This window comes from Conger conger, chromosome 15 (genome assembly GCF_963514075.1).
Source record: "Conger conger chromosome 15, fConCon1.1, whole genome shotgun sequence".
Taxonomy (NCBI): domain Eukaryota; kingdom Metazoa; phylum Chordata; class Actinopteri; order Anguilliformes; family Congridae; genus Conger; species Conger conger.
This window is the reverse complement of record NC_083774.1, coordinates 30,422,241-30,442,240: the sequence shown is the minus strand read 5'-3', so window position 1 is coordinate 30,442,240 and position 20,000 is coordinate 30,422,241. Positions and strand designations below refer to the sequence as shown.

Here is a 20,000-nt window from a genome sequence, read left to right as displayed (position 1 = left end):
AATCCACACACAGGGCGTTGCAGGGGCTTTAAAAGTAATCAGCAGGTTGGCTTTTGTTTATGGGCTTTCTCAGAATTGCCGTATTTTCCTTGATACTAGAATCAACGAATAAATGAAACTTGACACTTGATAACGCTAAACTGAGTAAAAGTTCAACAAAAGATTCCTCTGTCAACGTTTCTGGGTTTCGTTTCTTCTGTGATGCAAGGCATGGGGGTTAATTATTCACCAGTTCCTCAGCCTACGCTGTGACCTGCACTTCACTCTGTCACAGTATACGATGTTTACTGGTACCGACTTGGTAATGAAACACATAAGACAATAATTAAAGACAGACAGGTTTGGCGAAAAAACAAGGCTCATAATCCTGACCTCAGAATTACCCTTGTTTAGGAGTGCAGTTCCATTGTATTGGTGGTCACAACAAAACAATTTCAAAGAAATCACCGCCCACCCTCATCCCCCCCCCACCCCCCACCCCCCCCATCCCTCAGAGATTGTTAAATTGGAGTTGAACCCGTGTTGGTATTTCAGCATGCCTTAGAATAGAAAAGCACCTTGTTTTCAAGTACAACCAACTTTCCCTTACTTTTCAATGTTTTCCTTGGGAGTCCACCGCAATTTCCCGTCCACAATCTGTTGGGAAATTATTTGGGTCCATTAAGCTGTCACTCGGAACGTAATCTAATTTAGCATGAATTTTATTTCTGGAAGTGTAACCTCTGTGTGAGTGTGTGTTGAGGCAGGCATTATTTTACCATGAAGTGAGAAGGTCAGCGGTCAAAAACGCATGACAAGAGAGGTTTGTACCGCTTCTGATGTGTCCTCCTTCATCCAAGTGGTCAGATGTGATCTGCCTCTTTCCAGAGGTCAGGTCTTTCTGTATTAGCTCAGGTGGAGAGCGCATTCCAGCCTGTTCAGAACTGGCAGACCTTCCTTTAGAATATACAATGAATGCTTATTCACAGTTTAAGGTCAAATAGAGGGCACACATCAGTAGTTTAATTAGCACCTTTATGAATGCTAGGTTTTGGAAGCTGCAACTGGAAGTAGCCTCATACTTTACTCATCGTATCAGTTTGCTGTTAGTTTGCTGTAAGAATCATGGTTCAGTTGCTGTTTAAAAAAATATTGTTGCTATTTTTGGCTGTCAGTTAAATATTCCGAATTAAAATTTGAACTTAGTTTTTTTATTTCTGTCTCCACAGTTCTCTGGAAAACCTCACAAGGCACGTCCACGGAAGACAACTGGAAGAGACAGGATTTCCAAGGGGGTTCCTGCTGAAGTGAAGGTCCCATTCTCACACACACCAGAATTCCCTGTCGCAGAGAAACGAAGGAGAGAAAGCCTGTCGGAGAGAGACGTCCAAAGCCTTTCGTTCAATACTCTTGCGCTGGGAGTACAAACTTTCGGTCCTTGCAGGGAAGACAGGAAGCAAAAACAAACACAAGGGAGAAGATAGCTTGCTTCATGAATTCCACAGAACACTGAAAAAACAAACGCTGCAAGATAGTGGCTGGCGTTCCAGGGAACCATGAGGGCGCTGGCTGTTCATTCGCTCCCTCTTCTGGCCTCCGCTCTCCTACTGGCCGGCCTCGTCCACACAGCCCCGACAGACGATGACGACGACGATGTCACCGCGCGTTTGAGCTTTGCGTACAGTAAGTACAGTTGAATCGCCGTTCCTCGAAAAAACAAGCTACGCCGACTCCGCTTCTGGAACATTCTTCACGTCTGTTCAGTCTGATTTGGCATGTATGAGATAATTGCCCCAGATATTGCCCCCCCCCTCCAGTGACCCCTTTGTGAACACAACATCTATTGAGGGGTGGGTAACAGAGCTTTGCCCTGTAGCTGCTCTTTGTTTTATCTGAAAATAAAAGCACAGTCACATGACCTGGTTTGTGTGGGGTGGGTTGCCGTGGCGCTGCCCAGAGGCCCTGTTGGCTTTTGTGTTTGTTAAGTGGCCCAACGCTCGCAGGGCTGCTGAGAAACAGGAAACCAATTGCCGGGGCCTTCTCAATCCAGGCTTCATTTGAAGGGGGCTTTGTATGGATACCTAATTGTGTTGGCGAAACAACATTATGTCTACAGCACCAAATCATTCACTTGCCTTGCTGGGGGCCCAGTGTGAGGCCAAAGCCCTGGGGAAGTAATTTGTTGGATGTCACTAAAAATATCAGAGTGCAACTCTTTGATTTGGTGCGTACTTGGACACAGTACAAAATACTTCGCTTTTTAAAGATTTTTTTTCTTAACTTAAGACCCCATTTTGACAGACAAGTTAAAGCCTTAAACTCTTGGAAATTTTCCAGAGAACGGTTTCTAAGTGCACTTTAAGGCCCCAATTCAGAATTTTGCAAAGAGGTCGGCGTCTTTTGTCTATACGAGTCCACGAACGTCACGCTCGAGGGCCGCATTCCTCCCCGTAGACGCGCGCAGGTGAGGCGCTCTGTCGAACGGCGCTCGGCCGAAGAGCGCACCTCAGACGTTTCGGCCTGTCGCGCCTCGCCGGTACGTCACCCGTTAAATCCCCCCCGGCCTGTTTCATACCTGTTTACCACGCGCTCCGCACAGCGCTGCTTAACAGTCGACTGGCTTCAAATCAGCCTCATTAGAGTGGCGGGCGCGGGTTTTAGTGGCTTGCTGTTAATTCCAAAGGTATTAGGTGAATTGCTCTGCTAGTCACTGAGAACAATGGGGGAGCAGGCATCTGCAAGCGTTGGTTTGGCCTTGTGCAACAGAACCCTGTTGTGCCTCTCATTTGTTAATGGGGGCACTTACGAGGTTCACCCGAGTGCAACAATTTGTACGCTGGGTAAACTAATGCGGTCAGCGGCGAGAAGCACAAAGGGCCGATTTCTGGAGGACAAAATAACTTTTATTTTTTTCTCACCTACGTACATGACTTATTTTGTTTTATTGAAAACAGGCCTGCCAGACCCTACGGTTGTTAACTCTGGACTGCGAGCTTTAGAACCACCCAAATCCAGATTTGCGGAATTTTTGGCAAGCTGTTGTCAGAAAAAGGAAGAGCAAAAGAAGAGTGATTGAGCAGAGAGTGTTGTTAATGTGCTGAACAGTGGGGGGAGGGGGGAGGGGGGGAGCGGAGAGCGCATTAATTGAGACAGGTGCAGAGCCGCACTCGAAAAACAGAAAGCCAGTGAGAGAAGGGAGACAGAGTACCTAATAATGCTCATCCAAGGTAATTACACTGCCCTCTTTACTTCTACTCAAAACCTACACATTGACTCTTTTAATTAGCGCGGTGCATTTACTGTAAAACATTTTCGGTGCATTGAAATAAATACAAAAAGAAAAGACCGAACCAAGCAATAAAAACGCGTAAAAACCGGAAAGTCGTAAAGTTCTTAAATTAAGTTATATTGAAAGAAATACAGATATACCCTCGCTACATTTGGAAATGACACAGTGTTCTGTACAGAATCTACCTGGCTTTTGTGTGAAGGCTGTGCTGGAAACACATCGCTCCTGTCAGACCTAGCTGTGAAAATACCAGCAGGTCTTTGAGCTCCCCAGACCCCCCAGCGGGGATTAAAATGGGTCATGCAAGCCTGAGGTTTGAGCTTTGCCAGTCTGAACACGAATCCCTCTTCCGTTAACAAGAGGTAATCTCTACCACCTGCCGGCCAGCACAATGAGAGACCGGTTCAGAAAACACAAACCGTAAGTCATGCAGTCCAAAAATCACTCCTGCTCCAAAATGAATGTTAACCCCCCCCTCTTGCCAATCGCATAAATAATTTGGATTTGACTGATTCGGGTGCATTGGGGGCTTTGACACTTTGAAACAAAGCAGGGCAGGTCTGTTTTTCGGTGCTCTTGCATTGCTCCATTTCTGTGGAGGAGTAGATATTGGAATATCTATCACTGGAACCTTGGCCTGCTTTCCAAGCCTGTCTTGCTAATACGGACTATTGGTTTTATTTCTGTGCCTTTTCTGTATGTCTTACCACAGAAATCTGGCATGAACGAATGAATGCCTTCTCTCAATACTTCACCATCAGACTTACGTTACTTAGCAGTCTGTCTATGGATTCTTACCTGGATTAAATTATTAAGAATCATCCAATTACACACTTGGGTATTTACCTGCAGTCATTTGGGGTAAGTACGTGTCTCAGTGCCACAGCGGCTTGATCCCCCACCTGGGATCCGGACCTTTAATCCTCAACAGAACAGAGCTTGTTATCCATTACCCGCTTACTAAGTACGAACAAGTTGCGCTAGAGCCTTGGAATACAACCTCTGAATGCAGGAGTCCTGTCCAACGGTCAATACGCAGAGGAATTAAGGTTAGAATCCTTGGTTTGGCGGTATTTTCATGGCATTTTTACTTCGTTTCTTCTTCTGCTATGTAGCCGTTTAAATGGGCAGTGCAGAGAGCAGTTTGAGGGGCACGGGTAGTGTGCGCACGATCGCAGAGACGCAGGGCTTGAAACGCTGATGTGGAGCGAGCACAACTGCTTATAATAATGTCGACGGTAATGATTACAGCCACGGTGATGAGGGCGGGCGGGCGGGCGGGGGGGGCGAGGACCTCGGGGACCGCCGATTTGAGAGCGCGCTCATGTGCAAAGCGCTGTGGACCCAGTGCCGGTCTGAATTGGCCCTCGTCTCACGCAACCCTCCGCGGTCTGCCTGCGGGGGTCGGGGTGGGCAGAGGCGGGGGGGGAAGGGCTCCCAGCCCCGTGCCCCCCCTCTCCCCCCTTCCCTCAGCACTGCGATCTGCGCAGGAAGTCCCTCTATAAAGGGACTCTTTTCTTCATCAGCGAGGCAAGGCGCAGCCTCTTTCCTGGAAAGATTTCCAATCCCGTTTTCCCCTTCCTCTCCCGCCAGCCCCAATCTAGTAACGAACAAGAGATGTTTGCTGCATTACGGTGCGCTGGTTCTCACAGTCGGCTCTCCATTGGGGGGGCGGAGGGGGGGTGGGGGCTTAGAGCCTGGGGAATTCGCGGGAATTCGCGGATGTCCCACCCCCCGCCCCTTCTAATTTACTGGAGCCCATACGGCAGACAGTTTCTAAAGGCGCCTCAGTGTAATTGCAGTAGCACATGCTCGTTGGAACGGCGCGTTCCACAGCAGGCGTCTCCGTGGCGTGCGTGACCCTGCCGGGCTCGGACCCACGCCGGTAGCGGGGCGTACGCGGCAAGGCTTAAAGCGCTGCGAGGAGCTGCGGGTTCCTCCGCTTGCTTTGTCCTTGTCGAGCGAGAGAGCGCGCGGGCTCGTCCGTGCGCTGAGGAGGAAATAAATCATGATGACAATCTCTTCCAGTGAGATAATAAATCCACCACGCCAGCGTGTACGCGTGCGCGGTCCGCTTGCGCTGGCCGCGTCGGCCCTCGCTCCTCTCCGAGCCGGGGCCCGCCACGCCCTCGCGCCTCTCCCGCCCGCCACGCCCTCGCGCCGCGGGTTTTCGGGTGAGGAGGTCAGGCGCTCCGCTCCTGAAGGTTTTAGGCACGCTTCGACGGCCGACAAGAAAGGCCCAGGAGGAAGGCCGCGCACACTAGCCGTGAAACAAAACCCAGACAGAGGAGCTGAAGCAATAACAGCTGTATATCTTTACGGTACAATTAAAGAATACGAAACCTTTTTATTTTATTTAGTGGACCCTTTGTTCTCAGACACAAGGAAGGCTTATTTATGGCCTAGTAGATTATATGCAAGAACATCTGGTTTGAAAAAAACGGTTGGTAGTGCGGGAGGAAAAGATAAACAGCGCAGACTTCAGGGACCAGTGTTTACTGCCGCACTCAGGGGACGTTGTTTAACCTTTCCTTTGAGGTAACTGGGGCTTACCCAGCATGGTCGTGTGTTTAACAGCACGAGGACAGTGTTTCCATGCGGCTCATACCGCGGTGCTGCAGGGGTATACATCCTACCCTGTGGCTCTGCCGTTTCGCCTGTGTAGGAGTGTGTTGTAGTCTGCAGCTATAATGCTAATCGGGCTGTAGTCTTTGGATTTTCTGGGTAGTTGCGTAGCGTAGTTGTGGTTTATTTTCACAGTGTGATGAAAGGATTGCACCGATCCTGATTTTTACTGCTACTTGCGGGACCCATTTATTTATTTATTCTTTTTTATACATATATATATATAAAAAGCCCAAGAGAACTGGCTATAAATCATGCTTGACAGGTTTTTTTAAAAGAGAAAGAAAAACCCCTTTACTGCTCGAAAGCTCTTTCACATTCAGTATGTCAAATCATGTATTTCAGCCATTTTGCAAGCCTTTGGGTCTAATGAGCATGGGGCAAATTTGCCTACCCAGGAATCCCTTGACCAACCTTTAGACTCTATGTTTCTTGCGGGAACAAAATTGAGCAAGACATATTAGAAGAGTATGTAGAAATTATGGGTCATAAAAAGTGATTAAGTTCATACCCAGCGAGGTATCTCACTGGTCTTGTGGTTTCAAGCTGCGCTATCTCACAAGATCCCCAGTCTAATTTTCGGTCACCTGCTTTCGGCTTGTAAACCAGAGCGTATTAGTCTGAATCCCAGGTGGAGTGCTGCTGTTGCCGCCTTAAGCAAGGTAATTAGCCCACATCGCTTCAGTAAACATGCTGCTGTATAAATGAATAAAATATAAAATATGAAATTTGCATAAGGTTTATAAATGTTGCGTGTGTGTATGTGTGTGTGTGTGTGTGTGTGTGTGTGTGTGTTCAGTTTTAGTGGCAGTCAACTTTTCAGGCCTGGAAACTCTTGGTAACAATTTCCTTTATAAATGAGGAATTTAATACAGCCTAGATTCCCCAAAAAACTGTTACACAACCATTGTCATCGCCAGTGACGCCTCATTACCCTTTTCCACTTCCAGCACCAGGTGGTGGATTTCTCTCCCTCTAGACCTTCTCAGCCCATATTTCTCAGGTTCCTCACTGGATCTCTTTTACTCAGTCCATCCCCTGCCCTTTTTTTAAACAAAAACTTGCTTCAGAGCTGGTTTCTGATGGATGTGAAGATAGCGGTCAGATGACCCCGAGTTCTCACTATCCCCAAGGCAATCTCTGAATCATTTAGCCTCACGCTGAGGTAACAAAGTCGGGCCTCTCTACGGGCACCTGGCGGTCGAGCTGCGCGTTCACGCCTGTTTTCCGTTCTGGTTCCTCAGTGGTGGAATGACTTGCCTACCACTGTCAGGACAGCAGAATCCCTCCCCCTATTTCGATGCAGACTCAAAACACACCTTTTCAAACTCTACCTTAGTCCTCCCTCCTGATTTCCCCCGCCCCCCCCCTTTCTGATATCCCTATCCTCCTCGTCTAACCCAAAAAAAAAAAAAAAAAAAAAATTGCACTTATGATGACGACTATATGTTTAGAACAGCATTCCATGTGTATTTTCCTAGTTATGGATGTGATGCTTAGACTTGTGGTAGAACCTATGCACTTGTAAGTCACTTTGGATTAAAAGCGTCTGCAAAATGACTAAAATGAAAGTGTAAAAAATGTAAATGTAAATGGGCCGAGAAACCCCGAACTGACGCAAGATTCAGGATGACCCCCCACCATCAAACGCCTCCCCACTCCCTCCTGTCCAGCCCAAAAGCCTGAGCGCACCTTCTATGTTCTCCATTCCTCTTTCATACTGGCCTCCCTCTCTCCCGCTCTGCTCCAGCGCACGTGTACTCCTGTACTCTTCCACCGCTCATCTTCTCATCTGTGTTTGTTTATTCTCGCTGGATGCAGCCGATGGCAGGCCAGTTAGCACTGAGCTAACCCGCATGTCTCTTTCTGCTGGTGTTACATGTGGGTGAGTCTATAGGGGTGTGCAGCACAACAGTAAATTGACCTTTCTTTTTGAGCGAAGGGGGGGGGGGGGGGGGGGTGTCAACCCATTTTAGCCGAGATCTTCTCTGAATTGTGAAAGCCCAATTGTATTGTTAGGCCATCGCTGTACAGTTCTTTTGTGTTTGTTCTTTGTCTGTTTGTTCTTTTTTTTTTTTTTTTACTCCAGCTCAAGATACTGTTTCCCTTCACTGCCCAGCTTTGGGGCTCCGGCTTTGATTAAGTCAATTCATGAAAATTAATTGCGACTAAACTCATGAATTGAAAAAAAGTATCATTAATGATTTCTGCAATTACTGAATTGAATTTATATCCACTTCAGTGAGAGACACTGTCATCGAAGTTAGAATCTTTATTAGCAAGCTAAACAGGCAGTACAGTTGTGTTTGACGGGATGGCTCTGCTTTGGAAACCCGTCTGCCCATCCACGCTAGCATGCATGGACAAGGCACAGAGTTACAGCAGCAACCTACCCCAGATGGGCACTCACAGAACAGATCCAGCACCAAAGAGGATTAGTATTACGTCTTTGGATATGGGAGGAAACTGGAGTGCTTTGAGGAATCCCATGTAGACATGGGGAGAACTCCACAAAGGAGGGTCCCGGCTGGGTTCAAACCTTTTTGCTGTGAGTGCTAGCCACTGCACCACCAAACCGCCCGTAAAGGATAGTCTCATACACACGCGAAGGAGAATCTGGGATGGGAGGGGGGGGGGGGTCGTTAAGACTGGCAGTCTGCAGCAAGCTTGCATGCAGGAGGAAGTACCCAAATTAGTAGAGGGACCACACTCTCGGTTTCTATAAACCACACTCTTATGTGAATGGACTGTGGTAGGTGAACACTACTCAGCCATCAGCCAGAGCTGGGCTTGACTGTCATGGTCTGCTTGAACCAGCATGCAGTTGACTCACTTCAAATGGAAGTTACCCCAACTCTGCTCCACAGTCCACGTGTTGGGCTGTGCAGTCTTGTTGTCAAAGGAGTAAACTTTGTGGCTGATGTAGGCAAAATGTTGGTCTATGGTCAACCAGATGAACTGGTCTTGAGTCTGGAGATAAGAACAGTATAAGAGCGAGCACAGTCAGTGTATGCGAAGCAATGGTAGGTGAAAAACAAGGCATATTAACATGGGTGTCTCTGCATGCTGGCAGAATTGAAAGCTGGGTTGAGATGGGAGGAGTTGAAAGAGGGAGATGAGTAGGGGCCTGGTCTAGCTGGAAAGAGAGCGAGGGAGACAGAAGGGAGATAGATAATGTCAGAATGGGGGAGAGACAGAAAGGTGAGATGGAGAGAATGATCGCGGGAGAAGATAAAGAGAGGGGGAAGGGGAGTGAGAGAGAGACATAGGTCATGATATCAGTTCTTATCCGAGCCCTAATGATGCCTATCCGCGGCTGACCTGGGGGAAACCGGGCACAGTCCTGCCTAAAGTGCCCCCCTGCCCCTGCCTGTCCCGCGGGCCTCCTGCCTCACTGGTGCTGCACCGCCAAACACTCCAACCCCTGGGGAGTAGCGGGGGCGGAGGAGGGGTGGAAGAGAGGGGGGTTGTCTCCCACAGTACACTACCTGCAGGGTGCTTGCTTATCACCGTAGCCTCAGAGAGCACAGACACCCCCCCCTAAACAATACGTCCCCTCCCGTTTACACTCATTACAGCGAGGTATCTCTTACCTCGCTTAGCCGCGCGTGCTGTCAGACACAGCTTTGATGCTGTAATCTGCGGCTTTGTGCGCACGTACAGGAATTTGCAGCAGTCTGCTAACAAACCGCCGCTGCTAGCCCAGCTGCGTAATCATCAGCAATTACATTGATGAGGAGCGTCTGCAGTCATTGTTCGCTGGCGGGGAGCCGCGGGGCCCTCGCTCCGCGGCTGCAGCCTCCCGCTGTAATGCGGCTCGAAGACGGCGGCCTTCGTTACCGCCGCTGCGGCAGCTAAACGTGCCCGCGGTCCTTTGGCAGCCGCGCGAGACGCTAAACGTGCCCGCGGTCCTTTGGCAGCCGCTACTGTACTGGCTGGTCGTTGAGGCGCTTCCGTCTCGTTCCCCGACACCCCGATTCGTGGTTGTGACTGAGCGCTGGGCTAGCGCCCCCCTGCTCAACACTGCCCCCCTCTGGCTGTCATTAGCAACACAGGCCGCTCAGCAGCTTGACAGCTCAAACTTGACAGAGTCGAAACACCGCCGTGATGGGCGTTTGCCAACTCTGCGTTGGCTGGTGGGGCAGGATAGGAGTCCAACATGCGGAGACCTGCTCTAAGCCCACTGCAAGGCCCAAGAAAGCCTGCTTTATATATGGGGGGAATCTGTATTTTTGGATGGGCTTAGTCAATAAAGCTTGGTAAAGCTGGCTGGGATGGTGCAGATGGAGGCAGGTGTGTTTGTGTTTGAGAGTGTTTGCCGGGGACGATAAGCGCAGTCCAGTCGCAGATGAGTGTCTGCGGCGTTGAGGCGGTGTTGAGCTCTCCGCAGCTCTGCCAGCGGCCGCTTTGTTCAGGACGGGCCGGCGCCGCGCGCCTCGGCTCGCCTTTCCTTTGAGAACCCGGGACGCGTTTATGGAAGGCCTTTTGGGTACGGGGCATCAAATGCGTCCGCCAAGGGATCCTTTGGCCGACTCGACAAAGAGGGACAGGTTCTCCTTTTCCGCTGCCAGTGCTCGCGTGACAGACGGTAAACTAAACGCCGTCCGAGCAGACAAAGCACGTTCCGATAAACAACGAGAAGCCGTCTGGGGATCTGACACCGAATAGCGATGTCATTGTGACATCATCGCCAAAGGGAACAACGCGCGCACACCTGGTTCCAGTCGAAATACTGGAAGGAGGAGAAGTACCTGCTTTTGTTTCCTTCTTGGCATTGACGATTTTGATCCCTTTCGCCTGTAATGAAAGTCCGAGAAGGCAAAACCCAAGTGTTATCTTTGTGCTGTGAAGTTCCTTGCTCAAATAAGACACTGTAAACTCATGCATTAATAACTCTATTTCTGAACCCGATGTCTGGTGTTAGATTGCCTTGTGTTCCACTTTTTTTTCCCAGAGTCTCTCTGCCTCTAATCGAGCGTCAGACTGGGAGATCCCGCTGCAGCAAAATTAGCGAGTTTATTTAAAAGGCAGCATAATTAATTCTCCCCTAAACGGATTAGGGAGTGGAGCAGGGCGGATATTACAGTCTGTTAACAAGTGGTGCCTTTGGAATAATGCTTAATTGCATGTTCATTTTAATGTCGTTCAGTTTTCCCATAGTTCCCCCTGTCTCCTTGCTGCCTCTGTCACTAGGAGAGGGCCGCCCTGCTGGCCAGCAGCCGGTCACAGAACTTGGGATTTTTCCCACCTTTACAACCAATCGGGACTGGTGTTTGGGAGCCGGGCGGCAGGTTAAGCTGATCCTCACCATTGTTGTAACCCTCAGCTGTCAATTTCCAAAACCTCATTGACGCCCCTGTTTAGAACCAAGTTCATGGCTAGAAATTGAATCCTTGCTCCTGTTTCTGTGATATATTTTATCTGACAGGTGAGGCAGCATGAGGGAGGGAGGTGGCATGGTGTGGCATGGCTTGATTGCTTTTCTGAGACAAGTCTCAACTGTGGCCTCCACCAAGGCCTTCTACGCAGCACCATTCCTGTCTATCAGCCTTGGCACCCCCGCCTGTCCTTTGTGTGGTACTGTTCCGTGAGGCCGTCCCAGTGATTAAAACAGGAAGCACTTTGGGCAGGAAGCTTCCATTCACAGCCTGGGGGGGGGGGTATGGATTAAGGAGGAGATGGCAGACAAGTTATGATGTGTCAGACCTCATGAGTGCATAACAACACACTTTTCAACAGCATCACAAAATGGAATGTTCCATTAAAAAGTTTGCTGATTAGCTTACAGGTCTAAGGCATATTTCCAAGATTTGACTGTTTGACATTAGAAATAACTCTTGGTATCCTTTAAATGGTTAAATTAGTGGGTAGATTGGGTAATTATGAGTTACAAGCAACAATTACTAATGTGTTAGCAATTAGTATGAACATACTATTTATTTGTTTATGTGTGTATGTGTATATATAAGAATTGTGGTGATTTGCTCCACTCAAAATATTTATTATGGCATTGGAGACTCGGTGATCTATCTTGACGCTGGTCCCCAATAACATGCCTGTACTCTCCCGGGAGAACGACACCCTCCTCCCCGCCCCGCGAGGTGTTCCAAACCGACGACGCTCTTTCCCACAACACTGAGCCTCGTCGCCAGGGCCCGTCGTCATGGAGACGCCCCATGGAGCCGACCTCAGACCCGGGGAGCAATAACAGTGCCGGCACTAAAATAGCGCTCCGATAGCTGCCTTTCGTGGGAAGCCTGCCGCTCTCCCCGAAACGACCCCGTAGTGATGACATTTAGCGAGTAGCCCGCCATTGGCTGGCGAGGCTACAATGCGAAGGGCCCAAAAGTGTGTGGCAGTGCTCTGCCACCGCACTGCCAAACTGTATTTGCCTTCTTCTGCGGAGCTGCTCAGAGGGCTGTGCTCAGATCTGCTTCTGATTACGGAGGAGGCTTATAGCCGCCACATGTTCTGCATGTGCCGTTCTGAGCAACACGTGGTGCTGTTTTATTCATTATGCATTTCATTTCAAAAGACTTTTAGGAGGAGGGGCACTGATCCAACATGTTTTTACGTACATAGATACGCTCTGTGATTAGGTTTTTAGCACTACTTTTAGGTGTGGTTTCTCTCTCCTTCTCCCTCTCCCTCTTAGTGCAGTAAAGCTTCATTCAGAACAATCCAATAATTATTACTGTACCCATCTTTGATTTCTTTCATTTTTTTTGTTTGTTTTTCCCCTCAGGAACATCTGCTCCTCTCAGGTCTGTACAAAGCACATTGCGATTGTTTAATTGGCTCCAGATGGGCGGATCGTTATAAACACAGGGAAAGATATGGCGTACTGTAAGATTTGGAAGAGCTGCTATTTAATGGTGTGCAAGATGTGGCTTTCCCTGCAGCTGTCCTGGATTTCTTATGTCGTCGTCGTCCCCCCCGCTCCCAAGGCCGTCTAGTTCTAAAGACACCATATTTTTTTCTTCTTTCATTTGAGGGGGGAGCATATTGTTGAGTTTAAATCGTTGGCCGTAAGCTGCGATAGAAGTTCTGTTTTCCGTCTGCTCGTCCAGCGCGCTGCACAAACAGACGAGCAGCAGATAAGCCGGGCTCGGTAAGTGATGTTATAGCGGCTGCTTTCAGGAAGGGTCAACGATGCTGAATCGGAGGCACTCAGTGTTCTGTTAGCCGACTGCCTGCGGCCACTAAGTAAACACTTTTCTCGCTGAAATAGTGGTGTTTACAACTGTGAGAATGGGGGCCAAAGAACTGTTTGGACAGAGCAACGAAATTGCAGGACCAACGATTTATTTGGTTTGGCTCCGTGTGCTTTTAAAGCAGCTTCTATACTTTGTGAAGATGAAAACTGTGCGTGATAAATGGCTAAATAGGCTTAACCTCTATCCAAAATACGATGACTTTGCACATTTAACGACTCACATACAGCTGCTGCAAAAATATATTGCAATGTATATTTCTATATATGACATATGAAGTTTTCCTTTTGGATACTGTCACATAAAAAATTTAAGAGTGGTGACGTAGGCTCTAAAATAAAATCCAGATATTACCAACTTGAAATGACCAGCTAGCTATATTTCCTGCAAATTAATGAAGACAGGGCAGTTCTCCTTATCGGTAGGCCTACTAGCCAATAAGAAGTTGCGCTAAAAATATGCCCAGATATGACCTAGTTGAAATGACCAGCTATCAGCTGTTTCAGTACCTGACCTGGTCAAACCATGTTGAGTATGGAGCTGGTCTTAACTGGTCAACCAGCTACCAGCTAACCAGCTTCCCAGCTTCAAAACCTAGCTGGAGCTGTTTCTTTCAGCAGGGAATTAATGAATAGTTATGGGTTAATTGCGTTTACACAGTCCTTTATCTCGGGATCTCAAACTCAGGTTTTCTTTTTCCTTCGTTCTTCTGTCTGCCTGTGCTGTAAGTCACCGTGCCTCACCCGAAGCTCCGAGGCACTGCCAAGTCATGTGAGCTCAGCTTCCCTACGCTCCTCCTGGCCATCGCGCTGGGGAGCGGCTCGCCTCCCGCCGCCCCGTTGCTACGGCAGCGTCCGCCCGAGGGAGGGGAGCTCCTTCCGGCGACCTTTCGCCTTTTTCTTTTTCCGTGGGAGATCGGAGCTGGCGAGATCGCCTTTCACACGCAGCCAGAGGGAACGCGTTCAATTTATTAACCTCACGAAACCGGTCTTTTGGGCTTTTCATTAGTGTGTATTTGCGAGTTACGTACAGTATTGTTTAAATGATGTAGACCACAGTGCACAGGCCAAGGTAGAAGTGTCTCCTTCTCTGACAAGCTTGCTTGAATCCGCCCGATGAACTCTGTGATACAGGAGGCGGTGCTGTTCTCATGGGGCTGTCCGTTGCCGTGCAGTAACAGGTGAAGCTTCCGTCTCTGTCCGTGGCCCACAACTAGCTCTAGCTCATAGAGACGTCAACGTTTTAAGCAACTTTTAGGTTTTTCCTTGGGTTCTTCTTATTTTATCTTTGCTCTTGTTTTATTAATTTAACCTACTTTTCCCTATTTTTAGTTATTTTATAAGTTTAACTTTAGAACTGTAAGTATTCTCCCTTTTTTGTGTTTCCTAGGAACAGGCTTTTATATGTCATCTTTGTTTAGCTTTTATACGTTTTCTGTGAAGCACTTTGGACTACAAATAACATTACTACATAAATACATTTCTTCTTCATCTTCTTCCTTATTCTTCCTTATGTTTCATTCTTCTTTATCAACCATATTCTTCTTCATTCATTCATTAATTATCTTAACCTGCTTATCCTGAACAGGGTCGCAGGGGGGCTGGAGCCTATCCCAGCATACATTGGGCGAAAGGCAGGAATACACCCTGGACTGGTCACCAGTCCATCGCAGGGGGGGGGGCACACACACACACACACACACACACACACACACACACACACACACACACACACACACACACACACACACACACACACACACACACACCTATGGGCAATTTAGACTCTCCAATCAGCCTAACCTGCATGTCTTTGGACTGTGGGAGGAAACCGGAGTACCTGGAGGAAACCCACATGAACACGGGGAGAACATGCAAACTCCACACAGAGAGGCCCTGGCCGACCGGGATTCAAACCCAGGACCTCCTTGCTGTGAGGCGGCAGTGCTACCCACTGCACCATCCGTGCCTCCTCTTTTTCTTCTTCTTCAACCTTATTCTTCATTCTTCTTCATCATCTTCTTCATGGTCTTCGTGTTCATCTTCGTCGTCTTCTTTTTCTTCTTCTTCCGGGCCTCTCCGTGCGGAGTTTGCATGTTCTCCCCGTGTCTGCGTGGGTTTCCTCCGGGTACTCCGGTTTCCTCCCACAGTCCAAAGACATGCAGGTTAGGGACTGCAGATGAAAATGAGCTCATTAACTAACTCTGGCACATTTACATTGATGTGGAAACTGAAAATCTTGATTAATGTGCACTGTCCCTAGTAAAAAAAAATAATAATAATAATAAGAATGTGTGGCTGCTGAAAGCTTGGAGGTGGGTGTGTCCAGAGCAGCAGAAGAGGCCAGCAGCAGAGGCGTGTGTGTGGCAGCTGAGCCAATGGCCCTGAACAGAGCCCAGGGGAGCCGTCCATTCCAGCCCCGTACCGAGTGGGAGGGAGAGAGGGGAGGGTTGTGGTTATTAGACATTAAATTACACTTATCATTATTTGTGTGTTCTGGCACCTCAGCGCCTAGCGTTCGTCATGCGAATAAAGCTGATGTAAATTCAATATAATTTTGAAATTTGAATTTGGAAGAGGCGGAGAGAAACGGAGATGGGAACCCTGATTTGGAAAAGGTTCTCGGGGTAACGAGAAGGGATTCAGCGCTAGCTCTCCCAGCCCGTCTGTGACCCTGCTCGCCATAGTGCAAGGGTCATTCCCGGTGTGACCGTTTTTACAAGCCTCACGTGCATATTGAGCTTTACTGGCATTATCACCTTTATGGGTGTTCTGTGTGCCCTGGGGGTTAGATGCTCTATGAGTGTCATGGTATTAACAGTTAACTGCTGAACACCAATTGTACTGTAGGTCATTCAAGGTAAAGTAGTTCTGAAACCTTCCCATCCCCCACCCAGTCCACTTCCCCCCTTTCAAGCCTTCCGTGTCAGGCAACCCAGCTGCCATGGAAACCAATAAACCCCCCCAAGGAACACTTTCACTAATGACAGTACACTGGTGCTTCTTGTTAGGCTGGTGAACATCTGTCTTGACTTTTTGTACAGAGATACACACGTAGAAACACACATACACTTGTAGGCACACACACACACAAACATAACATACACACATAGACAGAAACACACACACATTAAACACACATACACTTGCAGGCACACACATACATAGAAACACATACACAGAAACACACACATAAAAACACACATACAATTGCAGGCACACTCACACACAAATACGCATGCCCACACATGTACACACTCTCTCAGACTCACACAGACTAACACACACACACACGGACATGCAGACACGCAAACACACACATGCCCTATCACACACATACACATTCTGACTGGCATGCACACACCAATAGACGGGTGTCTTGATTTAAGAGTCTGACCGCAGGTGACCACGCTCAAACCCGGTCCCAGATGCGCCTTCCCAGCCGCGCACGGTCATGACTTGCACAAAGTGAGCCGGAACCACAACCTCCAAAACCCAAACACACTGCACATAAGGGACTCGCCGTGAGTTCATATTCAGAGGAGTTCGACCGGCTAATTGCATCTGGGGCGTTAAAAAAAACCTGATCGATCGGATGGGGGGGTGTCTGAAACGATCGAGCCGGCCGCCACTGTCTACTCCTCCTCTGCCGTGTGAGCTCGGGAGGCGCAGGGAGGCGCAGGGAGGAGTAATGTCGGTAAATGACTTCAGCGGGGAGGAGGCGCTGGGGACTGGGTGTGAGCTCCCGGCCGTGCTCTCTGTTATGACGGGCGTGGCCAGAGAAACACCGTTAATAAGGACGCTCTGTCCTCTCTCCCTCGTTCTCTCCCTTTCTCTTATCTCTCCCTCTCTCTCTCTCCCCTCCTCCAGATGCGAAGGAGAGGTCAGCCAAGCGCTTCTCGGCGGACGGAGTGTTTAACTACACCTCCCTGCTCCTCAGTAAACAGGACGAGACGCTGTACGTGGGGGCCAGAGAGGCGCTGTTCGCCCTCCGTCTGTCCGACATCGGCCGAGGAGAGCTGCGCAAGAACGTGAGTGTCTGCACGTCCGTCTGTCTGTCCGTCCGTCTGTCCGTCTGCACGTCCGTCCGTCTGTCTGTCTGTCCGTCTGTCCATCTGTCTGCACGTCTGTCCGTCCGTCCGTCTGTCCATCTGTCTGTCTGTCCATCTGTCCGTCCGTCTGTCCATCTGTCTGTCCGTCCGTCCATCTGTGTTCTTTCTGAGCTGCTCCCTCACTGGCCCTATAAGTACTGTTGTGCACGCACAGCTACAAAAGCACATATAACCACAGGTTCAAATATACATATACATATGCACACGCATGCAACACACATATACTACCACATATTCAAATATGCATACACAAATACACTCACATACAAATGCACGGATACAACCACATTCAAATGTACGTACACAAATACATAGATGCGAACGCACATGTACAACTACATATTCAACTATATGCACACGTATACACACATACAAATGCACATACGCGACCACGTATGTGCATGCATGCATACACGTTCGAACGCACATGCAGAACCAAACCACATATTCAAAAGTATTCACACATGCAACACAAGTTTGAATGTGCATACACGTAAACACACACATACAAATGCACATATTCTGCCACATGTTCAAATGTACACAGACACACATGCAAATGGATGTGAACTCATGCATGCACAGTCCCACATGCTCTTGCAAGCTGGCAGAAGCAGATAGATAGATAGATACTTTATTCATCCCGAGGGAAATTTTAGAGCTAGCACACACACACTTTTGGACAGAGAGCCAGAACAAAATTAGAATTGTGATCGCGCTGTTTAAGTTCCACATCACTGTCTTATTATTTGAGGCATTTTCTCACTATCTTTGTTTAGTTTCAAATTTCATATTTCATCTTCTGTTTTGCTTTTTAAACATACTGTCAGGAGGGCCCATCTAAGGACAAGTGCTAGAAATGAGCCTTGGCAGTTTCTCACATAAAACACAGTACTTTGGGCAAATTTATAGCAGCATGTCAATGTTCTGTTGCTTTATTTGCGCAACACGTTAATAGAAGGAAAATGAATAATGCATCCACCATCCACACAGGGAACACACGCATATGTGCACACAAAAGCTTGCACAAGAACACACACATGCTCACACACACACATGCACACACATGCTCACACACACACACACACAGATTCACTTACACTCAGTTACCGTGAAAAGGAATCGATCTGTGCATCCGCTGCTGTGCAGTTCTCAGCCATACCAGTTCACAATTCACCGAATCGGTTCGACCATTAACCTCCCCTCCCCCCCTCTCCCCACGGCAGCTGACATGGAGCACCCCCGAGAACAAGAGAGAGGAGTGCAGATTCAAAGGCAAAGACCTGCAGGTGAGAGACGCCGCCGTCGCCATGGTAACCTCATTAAAATAAGCGCCGGGGCGGAAGACGCCTGAAAGCCCGGCTCTGCGAGCTGAACATTTGACGGGTTTCGCAGATGGGCTCACCTATGCGGCCCCGCACAGGAAGCGCATTAGGCCGCGTGCCGGGCACACAATGGAGGAGGGAAGGTGGTATATGTTCTGTGCGTAGGCGGCACCGTGTTCCCAGAGCGCAGGACGGAGCCTACAGAATCTATATTTAGGCCGACGCATGCAGTTTATTTTCTCTGTGCTGGCTCGAGCGGCTGACTGTGACATATTCCTTCTTGTTGTTTCACCAGATGGTACAGACCCAGGGAGGGCACATAGCTGTATTGATTTGTCCCGGGTAATGGAGGAGACAGGCGGAAAGGGCCCTGTTTTTTAATCGTGCTCGGAGTCTCTCCCAGCTGATGTGAATATTGTTTCCAGATAAGAGCGGGGACCGGGCTGAGTTATGGGAAAACGCGCGCCCGGGCGAAAGCCTTGATAAAGTGCTCCTTTTCTGCCTCTCTCTGACATCCCGGCGCTTTTAATGTGGAGATTTATTCCCCTGCTTTCCCCCAGGCTGACGCGGTGCGTTTTGTGCGCGCCTTGTTCCTCTTTCTCTTTTCTGTCGAGCCAGACCGACTGCTTCAATTACGTCAAGATCCTGCTGCGACTGAACGCCACCCACCTGTACGTGTGCGGGACGTATGCCTTCAGCCCCATCTGCGCCTACATCGTAAGTGTGCCGCCCCGCTCCCTCGCCCGCCCCCCCGACCTCTCTCTGCGCCTGCAGCCCCGCGGCGGGTCCTAAGCGCTAACGTCGTTCCCCTTTTGCTCCACCCCAAAGCCAAATCCTTCGTTTTCTTTTTTTGTACATTACATTACATGTTAATTTGGCTGCCGCTTTTATCCAAAGCGACTTACAGTTGATTCGAATGACAGCTGGGCGGATCGTGGCTACATCGGGGATCGAACCGCTAACCTTGCGGGTCCCAGTCGTGTACCTTAGTTGGCGCACGATGGGCCTGATTAGCATGTGCAAAGCCTGTTAGCATAGGAAAACTATAGCCATGTTATAGGCTTTGCTTGTGCTAAAAGGTATCACGCATGTCTTAGTAAAGCAGGCCCAAAGTGTGCAACCCTTCAGGGAGCCTTTATTAGCCTTTATTACCTTATCGTGTAAGCCTTTATTACCATGTCATGGCGTCTTTATAAGCCATTTCTAAGCTAATGAAGGATGACATAAAACACGTTACGTTACATTGCCCTTCTCAAATGTGACGGACGTACTGTGGACGCAAGGGTCGGCTCCATCCAAAGTGTGATTCATGAAGACGTCGAGTCTCGTTAATGAAGGCGTTGTACGTGTTTTGCGAAAGACTTCGGGTGCGCTCTGTGTCAGGGCGTGACCAATCCTCTTCCCCCCCCCCCCCCCCCCCCCCAGACTTCAGGGACGGCAGCTGTGTGCCTCACACT

The 20,000-nt window shown here is 48.9% G+C and overlaps 1 protein-coding gene across 5 annotated transcripts in view; it reads left to right on the top strand.

The window, feature by feature from the left end:
• The window catches only part of sema4ba (sema domain, immunoglobulin domain (Ig), transmembrane domain (TM) and short cytoplasmic domain, (semaphorin) 4Ba), a 97,090-nt gene that overhangs the window by 59,040 nt on the left and 18,050 nt on the right, over positions 1-20,000 (top strand). For all 5 annotated transcript variants that reach the window (XM_061222413.1, XM_061222411.1, XM_061222414.1 and 2 more), the window contains exons 2-5: positions 1,209-1,662; positions 16,977-17,137; positions 18,445-18,507; positions 19,162-19,260. In XM_061222413.1, coding sequence (XP_061078397.1) covers positions 1,536-1,662; positions 16,977-17,137; positions 18,445-18,507; positions 19,162-19,260 — 450 coding nt within the window. In that variant the 5' untranslated portion in view covers positions 1,209-1,535. The remainder of the gene's footprint in view (positions 1-1,208; positions 1,663-16,976; positions 17,138-18,444; positions 18,508-19,161; positions 19,261-20,000) is intronic.